Genomic DNA, 9,774 nt, shown 5'->3' with positions numbered 1-9,774 from the left:
GACCAATGTCTTTTCTTACAACTTTTTCCAATGAGCCTAACATTAGAGTAAGTAGTGGAATTCGAAAAAAATATAACGTTCTACGTCCCCACTTGTTGCTACAACTGTTTAAATAATGTACCTGTAATTTTTTTCTTTTCATTGTTAACATTTTGAAAATGTTTTACACTGATAACTTTAAAGTCTGTTTCAAAGCTCTTTTCAAAATGGCCACTCTAGTGCACTGGGGTTTGAGATCTGTCCTCAGCGTTTCTCATACTGGGGGGTCCCGACCTAAAAGGGGGTTGCAAGGCTATTGTAGAGGGGTCACTTGATCACAAAAAATACTGACATAACTTTAAGATCCTAAGCATTAGATTACAGTGCATATTCACTTAATCCTTAACAGTAAAGGATGTAATATGAAGCCAGACCTCCCGTCGTGTTTACTTAGTGTAAAGAAGCTTGTTTGTTTGTGAATATAGTTGTGTATAAAGTGCTAGGGCCGGTAAAAAAAAAAAAAAAAAAAAAAAAAAAAAGTTTTAAAATGTTCAGGTTTTTTTTCGTGTTTCACACTGTTTCTCAATTTGCCACAATCCTTTGACAATGTTGTGGTTATTGCCACAATCCTTGGTAAACTCTGTCTGTTTGCAAGTACTGTACTTCCAGCTCCCAGAACTGCGTCCTGTTGTCTGCGAAAGGTAAGACAAATTTTTTTCAGACAGTAACACGCAGACCTGTCAACTCTCCCTTATTTGTTGGGACTCCCGTTTTTTCTTAAACACTTCTCCCGGGACAGATTTTCTCCCGTATTTTGCTCACAACTCTATAGTTAAACACCTTTATGTCAGTGAACCTTAAATTTCTGCAAAAGTCATGTATGGTCTGGGGTTACTGCAATCCCCATCTGTACTTAGCAGGATTTAGGGTCCAGGAGAGCCCTGTGGCAGGCATGCATTCACAGTGCAGAGGCAAGCATTTCCAAAGAGGGGCCCAGCCCAGTTTGAGAACTCCTGCTCTAAATCACTGCAGGAAGAACGACTAAAAAAAATAAATAACAAACATAACAAGTGCTCTGGCTTTTCTGTCCCATCCCACATCATGGATCATTATTGCTGTGTTACCTGCTTGACAATGTGGGCAATAATCCTTACGCTATCAGTGCACCAGAGAGTAGAAAGTTGTCAGGATGTTAACAATGAAAAGAAAAATGACAGGTACGTTATTAAAACAGTTGTAGCAACACATGGGGACGTGTAACGCTACATTTCTCGGAACCCCACTACTTACTCTTTAAGGTCTGGGTGGCTGTGTTAATGGGCAGTAGTAGGTAGTTGTTTGGTCTATGATTCTGGTCCAGGTTGTTATAATTATGCAATAATGACAACTGACTGCAAAAGGCAATGTAATGACTGCTAAGGAGGGTATAATTCTATTATAAACCCCAAAAATTGGTTTTGTGTACAAAGACATAGTCAAATCCATTTGACGGGATGTGTACAGTATGTAAAGTGTCCTCTGGTGGTCCTCATAAACAAGTATTCAAATCACCAAACCATGCAGGTTGTCATTAATGGCACACACTGTACGCTCACCTGTTACAGATAATTGAGATGTTTGTGTAGCCTGATCTATATGTTCTTAAACCCAAGTGCTACAGGTTTTAGATAAATGTATTAAGTTTATAGTGTAGGTAGGTCATGGTGATCTTCTTTTAAATGATGGTCATGGTGATTTACTTGTACATGATACTAATGGCTCTGCATTGTAAGTACCTTGAGAATTTATGCCACTGATATGACATAATTGTTTAAACTTGGTCCTTTTTTTGTAGCTAATGCAACACTACTTTTTGTGTTTATGACTATGCCTTTTTTAATAACTTGTTTGTTTTTGTAGTTTTTAAAGTTGGTCAGGCCCACCAAGTAAGGGACTTAAGTTGGGTAAGAAATGTCCCACACCCAGCTGATCGACAGTTCTTTTGTCCCAATACTTGGAAGGTAGTGTACAGTAAAGTGTGAAGTTATTTCTTAAACCTTGATAGTGTGAATCTCAAAATGATCATATTTGATTCACAAATTAAGTGATCTTCACATAGTCAGCTTTAGTTTCCAAAATAAATTAAACCATAAAAAATATCTGAATAAGCTTTGACAAGCCTGCCATTTAAAATACCCATTTACATCACTTATCAAAGCATGACAAAGCTCATTAAATTCACATAACAAGTGCGTTCACATGAATATCAGCTAGTCTGATAAAATATTAATTTTTAATTTGGATACAAATTGCCATAAGCCCCCATTAAATGTACAATCCAGACAATAATACATAAACAGAATTATACACAGTAATTTACTATATTTATTCAACATTGAGGCTTTCACTAAAGCTAATTCATCTGTTGTTCTTTTACCTTATTGTATGCATAACATTCTGTTGGCTGTTCCAGTAATTTAAAAGCTTAATGATAACCAGGGCTTGAAGAGATCATTTTATACAGTTCACTAGCATATGGGTTCTGTTATAGTTTTTTTTTGTTTGTTTTTTTATAAACTTTATAGATATCCCACCTTTATAAAGGTTATCATTTTTTTTTAGTTTGTTTTGTTTTGCAACTATGCCTTCTTTGTATTTGTTTGTTTTTTGTAACTTGTGCTAAAGATGATCCTTAGAACCTTTTGTAGTTCTCCTATCTTTTTACCACTGCTTCCTTTATTCTGACTGCTGTTTTTTGTACTCCTGAAATGTTTTGGCCAGGGTGCTTTTTACTCCACTAGGGGGCAGCAGGCATCCAGCTTTGCTTCCTGACCAGAACAGCAGTCACATGAAATAAAGGTCTGGGAGAATGAGAGTCATCTAAATATGTTCTAGATCAGACTCCTCAGATGTTGTTTTTACTCGGTAAATCCACAAGCTGTGTGAGAGGACACCCCAGAGGATCTGCCATGTGATGTGCTGGGAATGTATCTCCTGCCTCGCCCACCCCTGTTATCAGCGTCTAGAGTGCCCCTTTTGCCGCAAGATCTGCAGTACCTCAGAGACATCGGATTGCCTGCCTTTGATGCACATAAGCCAACTTCTCTACCCAGCTTGGGAGCTAGCCAGCGGGACAAGCAATGAAGCACTGGTGCTGACGTCAACTGGAGTGAAGATCCATGTTGCTTTTGGTGGCTGGGTGCAATTTGATCAACCCTACCGGTGCTCGTTTTTCAGAAAGTCTGGAGCACTCGTGGTGGTACATGATGGCAAGAAGTGTGTCAGCATTTTTAACCCGAAGGGGGTAACCCGAAGTACCTGAACAGGTTTGGTACAAAAGGGGACTATCCGACAGGTGTCTGCTATCCCCTAGATGTGGCGGTCACATTGTGATTACTGATGCTGGTGACTGCTCTGTTAAAGTTTTCAATTCCAGAGGAATTACCTTGGGGTGTGGACACGGACTGTCAAAACCAAATCTTAGTGACAGATTCCGAGACCAGGACACTTTCCTGGAACTTTTTAAGTGGAAGTTGATTTTTCTAATCACATTTTGGTCAGTAACATTGTGGCCATGTCTTACCTTTGCTGCCCAGGAGAAATAGCAGTTTCCAAAGCCACCAGGTCTGTCGTTGTTGTAAAGCATTTGAAAGACCAAAAAGCTAGAATGTTTGACAGCAACTGCAACTGTAACTGATATGCCAAATAGATAGCTTTGGTTTTAGTTTAATTTGTCCTATTTGGCTGTGAGTTTCCGCCGTGGCTTTTGATAGATTAGGGAATGTCTTAGTCGCTGATGGAGTTCACAAGGTTGTGCTTTGCTTTGGGAAAGTGATGGAATCACCTTCCTTGAGGCCAATCATAAGCCAGGGTATTGTAGGCCCTGTGGGACTGGCTTGCACAACAGATAACACACTGATTGTACTAGACAGCTGTTAAAATGTCTGTTGAAGACAAATGTGACCTACTTACTTGAATTGAAATTATGGAAACTACCATATGGAGAAAATTATTGCCACAGCTTAAGTTAAAATTCTGAATATGGTATTTTCCATTGTGCGTATGTTAAAGGTCATGTTTGTAATGTTTGGTTGTCGCATATAGGATATTTTTGTTCAGTTACATTCTTAATATAAATTGTTTTAGTAAGTGCTTTATCTGCTACATGCTGTATGTTTGGCAAATATCACTGGAGCCAGCCTTGGTGGACACTGTTATTTACAGTGTTGACACAGCAGCTATGTGTTAAAATACTGGCAACACATTGTAACAGCAGTGAAATGGTAGGTAAAAAAAAAAAACTTTAAGTACTAGGGGCATAAAGACTGAACTAAAGTCATTGAAATGCCCCAGTAATTATTTCAGTACAATTGCTTAATTGCTTGTTAGCAAAATAAACTGACAGTCTTCACAAACTGATTGTGCAGTTGTACCATATCTGTATATGATGTATGGAAAAATAATACATGTAAAGGATAAGCCCTAATTAAATCCCAATCAGTTTTGACAATGTCTTTTTTTAACTGCCCTTTTTCTACCTTCCAAGTACCTCCCTAGTACCACTGGAATGCATGTCTTGAAAGGTACCATGTAGAGTTTTATTGGCCAGACTGACATCTGTTTGATTGTTATATGAGTTATGTTATAGCTAAAATATATGAACGCTTCACCATATATTACATAGAAATTAATAGGTGGTTATTTTGTAATTACTGCAATACATTGAGGATTGTCCAGAAACCTTACTCTGTGTCTACATTACCAGAAATGACAAAATCATCGCTGTCATGAATGCTAATGCACCAGGAAGGCTGCAAATAGGCTGATCCTTGGAGCCAGCATTGCACTTCTGCCATCAACACCAGGCCCATAGGAAATCCACGTTACCTGGCGGAGTGAGCACTGAAGGCTCATATTTTACAGCAAAGCTAAGTCTTGGTCGGTCCCCACCACTACAATCTCATTTTATCTTGGCCAAAGCCGATCCAATCTTAGCATGAAGTCATTTACAATGGGATTAAAACAATTAAGCAATGAAAAGAAAAAACTGAATTAGTGAAGTTAATTTTTTCAGCGACAATGCTACAGTTTCACTTCCTGTCTTAACACACAAAATACCCTATGTGCAGCACAGAAGGTGATTGTCAGGCTCAGGTTTTACTGGAACTGTAACACATTGTGTAGCACAAAAACTGGCTTCATCAGATTCATAGTAAAAATAAATAGATCCACAGCAAAACAACAAAGGTTATAGAGAATGTTGTTATGCCACAATAATCATACTATGTACTATAAGCCTTGGTTATCGTTCCTTTAAAATTATTTTGTAAGCACAATGCAGAAGACTGCCTCGTGACATCACTGCTTTGCAGAACAACAACACATGACGATTTGCATTCAAAGATGGAAATGAAGATGCAAATTGAATGTTTCTTTCAATCAACTACAACCACAACACTGTCTTATAAATTCAGTACTGAAAATGTATCCAGTAAAATGTTATCAGTGTAACTAAAACCCCCATTTAGAAAATGAGGCAAACCACTTTTGTAATATTTGTATCGTGGAAATTGCAGTGTAGGGATGTATCCAGGATATTAATCTATTCATAGCTCTGAATGCATATTTTATTGAAATGGAATTACTGAAGAGGAATACATTTCAAAAAGGTTAGGTTACAATGGGCTTATAACCCCGTACTGCTATAAGTAGTAAGACAAACCTTCCCTATTTGCCCCCTAATGTAGGAAACAGGTTTTAGCAGAGGAGGAACCCTGTGTCCCATATTGCCTTTGGAGAATGTAAACAAACTGGTAAACTGTAGAATTGTAGTAAAAATGAAGGAATTATATTTGAATGTAAAATTGAACACGATTATGGGACTAACCTAACATAATATTTCTTTCAACATAAACTCGCCCTTCATATATTTTTTTTATATATATATATATATATATATATATATATATATATATATTAAATTAATATTTAACCCTGTTCTGTAATGCTTCATAGCCATAATTTCCTCTCAGGTGTATTCTGCAAGTCAGGAAGCCATAAAGTGCACAGGAAGCTAATAAACTGCAAGCTTTTCAAACAAAAGAAAGACATTTGTATATTCCCATGAGAAGGTACAAATGTCATCTGTTTTTATCACTTAAGTTTCAATTAACTAAGTATAGCAAATAATTTAGAGATGCTGAATGAAAGAGTGCTTAATGAAATGTTATCTAGCAGGTGATAGTACCCACTGTGAAGGGTATTATTGCTACAGCATTTTGAACCACAAATTATATATATATTCAAGATACTAAACTTGGGACCATAACAAACATTTTCTATCTTGCCACTTGTCTGTTTCAATCCTGTACAAAACTGCATTCCACATACCACTGCAAAGTGAGAATAGGCGTGTAATTATATATTTATAAAAAATAACATGGGCGTTTAGGTGCACACAGAAGCAGACAACAACGTCCAACATAAATCAGTTTTATTTGGGTGCTCGAACCACCAAGAAAAGGCTCACTCTAAACAGAAAAGACAATCCTGTTTGCAAGGCAATGACAAAAGAAAATACAGTTAAGACAGAATTCATTAAAAAAATGAAAACTGAATAAGAGATGATGCAAACAAACTGGTAGGGAAGAAGCTTTTTAGCCTGGTTCTCTGCCGGGCCAATAGTAGCACTAGAACGTCACATAGGCAAGGTAAGTTTAAATACTGCAGGCCTTGGGGGGATAACACAAGCAGAGACTGTCCGCACCCTTTAGGATGGAAATCCAAGCCCGTAGCTGGTTGCAAGACACCGAAGGGCAGCCGACCTCTGCTCACAAGCTCCAGCCCTGCAGGTGAATATCCACTGGCTCGGTACAAGGCAAGGGAAGATCGTTCCACCAACACCAGCCAGGGGGGGATATCAGGCACATAAGCAGGACCATCAGTTTGGGTTTTAGATCATTCCTTCGGGTTTAATCACAGTTAGGTGGTTCTCAGGTCAGAAGACAGAGAGCGACTGACTGCAGAGGTGCTCTTTTTAAAGGGGAGATGATTGTCCAGGAAATGGGGCATTACAGGCTACAGGTGTGGACCAATTGAGCCTAATAAGTTCTAACCAGGTGATAATACTGAACCCCCTACCTAACCACACCTGCAGCCTGTTAGCCTGTTAACTTCACAAGGGGCATGATAGCAGGTTCCTGTGCAACTTGCTTGTCCCTCAACACAGTGGCTACATTGACCAATGTATCCATCAAGACAGTTTTCTGGGTGTTCCTAGAATGGCAAGGCTACAGTGGCCCACATCACAGAAACCTTAAACAAGGGGCAGGACACACCCGTTTCCAATCAAACAATCCACAGTGATTTACATGTTCCAACCCACTATTGAGGACACTTTTTGGCCAGTCATCAGATTAGTAAACAGAGAACAATTATAAAGTGTAAAATATAACATGATTGTGGCACATTTCACCTTTAAATAGCTGTCAAACTTTAAACTAATAAAGGCCAGCTATTCATATAGCATTGAAGATATGCACTGACTAAAAAATAAAAAATAAATAAAAAAATAAAAAAAAAATCTTGATTAGAAAATCATGTTTATATTCCAGTTTGATTCCAGATATATTTGTTAACTTTATTAACTGCAGTCTTAATAATTATTTAAGCACTGCTGGTGTAATGGTGACCATCACAAATTTGAAACACACACTTACTAGTTTCTTATAGGACATAAAGCTGGTTCATAAAGACCCAGCTCAGGTTTCCAGCAATATATTGCTTCAAGACTGTAGTCAACAATCAGCTGATTAGAATGTTAATGTAAAAGGATGTTTCATTTGGTCTCCTGGTGTTCATACCAGACTACTGTATGTCAGGCATTATACAGTAAAGTATTGTCTTTTTACACATGCAGTGGAAATCAATGCAGATTGAAACAGACCATTCGCTGTCAGGTTGGAATGAAAACCTGGACTGGAAGTCACTATTGTGGTCTGATTTGTTAAACCATACTTTGTATTTATTCTCAGCACATTGAAATCAGGTTCTACCCATGAAACTGCTGTTTTTTTATTATTATTATTTAACACTCCTTCAAATATGTTTACTTGTTGAGCCTTCCTTTTTTCATCAATGGCTCTGGATCTCATAAAGAAGTAAACCCCCTGTTTCCCTGTGTAAGAGCCAGACCTATCATTTCCCAAATGGGGTTAAACATAATGTCTCTGATACTTCTCACGAAAGTTACACACGCACAACCTTTTATTTGTTGAGCCATGATGCCACTATTCCATATATTTAATTTGCTGGTAATATATAAGCAATAGTCAGCAAGGTACAATTTTTCATTGCCGTCAAAAACGCATTAAGAACATAATAAAACATAGCATAGAATGTATTAATCAAATGATTTATTCAAACATAAAATGAATCTTTCTCTACTCTGATGTATACCCTTAACTCATTATATAGACAACTTAATGGCAGCCTTATGGATATTTATATTTATTCTATCCAACCACTTTAAAACGATGCATGAGGTGCATAACACAATACCAGATTATTTGCAATGTATTCTACTGTTCAGTCTTTTGCAAGGCATATGGATAATTATCCAATTCACAGTGGTTCCTTTCTTTCTATGGCAGTTTCTGCTTTCAAATGAAGGTGTATTATGTGCCATTGGGGCTTACTGTAGATATGGGTTTTATAGCAGTTCATTATGATGACGACAGGTGCTAGAGGCTGGGGTTTATTCAACTTCAGGGAAGTACTATATATTCTGTGTACAGTAGTATATTCATTTCGAGGAGTGACATTGCATTTTCTGAAATATATGCTTACTCTTTCGATGCTGTATTTGTAATTCTCTATTGTTTAACGTAAGTGCATTTTCTACCATTTCCCCATTATTTTCTAAAACACAGCTCGTAAATTTCTGGGTATTTACGATCACAAGATCTTTCCAAGTTCCGTTCGTATAGTTCCAAGTCCGTCTTTTCTGTCTGCCTGTCTCCCAGTGGTGCGAACTACTCTCAGTCTCAGTGGAAGATGGCGGTTGGGATGGAGATACACACTGGAGAAAAGCTGCGGCATATTTAGCACGCATAAACTGATAATAATGTATATATATATATTTTTTACTTTATGCTGCTCGGGATGGAAGTGGAGATTGTATTTGTGAATTTGCATCTGATAACTGACCAAGAGCCTCAGCACTTTGGGAATTTAAATATATTATATTTTTTCTGAAACCAGTGGGAGAATCGTCCTGGAAAAAGTGGATAAAATGTCGGATAGTAAGGTAAAAGTTGCAGTTAGGGTCCGGCCGATGAACCGGAGAGGTAAGTGTGTAACTGTTTAGTTTAACAGTTTTTAAACTTTTAGTGAAGTGTTTAAAATATGTATTGGCACCACACAGACTTCAAACATGCATAATTTTAAGTAATGTTGAAGCATCACTTGGCTTCCTTGTAACTGTGCTACAAGTATAATTCTGAGATAGTAGTGATTTACAAACAGATAAAGTTAGCGTCAGTGTTGTAATGTTTCTAATAGTTTATGAACTTTTTGTAACATTGTCTCTATAAATTCTTGCTACAGAAATTGAACTGAATACAAAATGTGTTGTGGACATGGAGGAAAATCAAACTGTTCTGCGCCCCCCTCCTTCAAACTCAAAGGGAGAAAACAGGTAAGCTAAATAAGATTATCTTTTTTATATATGAATTATTTTGAAGTTTTGGTAGGTATTTGGTGCACTTGTGTTATTGGAAACTGTACTTATGACGTTGATTCATTGGGTAGACAATC

At 37.5% G+C, this 9,774-nt stretch overlaps 1 protein-coding gene and 1 pseudogene across 7 annotated transcripts in view; both read left to right on the top strand.

The window, feature by feature from the left end:
* Positions 1-2,887: 2,887 nt before the first annotated feature.
* LOC117394489 (E3 ubiquitin-protein ligase NHLRC1-like) lies at positions 2,888-3,789 on the top strand (annotated as a pseudogene).
* A 5,016-nt stretch (positions 3,790-8,805) lies between these two features.
* LOC117394668 (kinesin-like protein KIF13A) overlaps positions 8,806-9,774 on the top strand; it is a 126,211-nt gene continuing 125,242 nt past the window's right edge. For 4 of the 7 annotated variants that reach the window (XM_059012761.1, XM_059012764.1, XM_059012763.1 and 1 more), the window contains exons 1-2: positions 8,807-9,305; positions 9,565-9,655. In XM_059012761.1, coding sequence (XP_058868744.1) covers positions 9,251-9,305; positions 9,565-9,655 — 146 coding nt within the window. In that variant the 5' untranslated portion in view covers positions 8,807-9,250. Of the gene's footprint in view, positions 9,306-9,564; positions 9,656-9,774 lie in introns of all 7 variants that reach the window. The other 3 variants (XM_059012762.1, XM_059012768.1, XM_059012765.1) reach the window with 2 other exon arrangements.

This window comes from Acipenser ruthenus, chromosome 3 (assembly GCF_902713425.1).
Source record: "Acipenser ruthenus chromosome 3, fAciRut3.2 maternal haplotype, whole genome shotgun sequence".
In the NCBI taxonomy this organism is placed as follows: Eukaryota; Metazoa; Chordata; class Actinopteri; order Acipenseriformes; family Acipenseridae; genus Acipenser; species Acipenser ruthenus.
The sequence above is the reverse complement of the archived record's forward strand: the minus strand, read 5'-3'. Positions and strand labels throughout refer to the sequence as shown.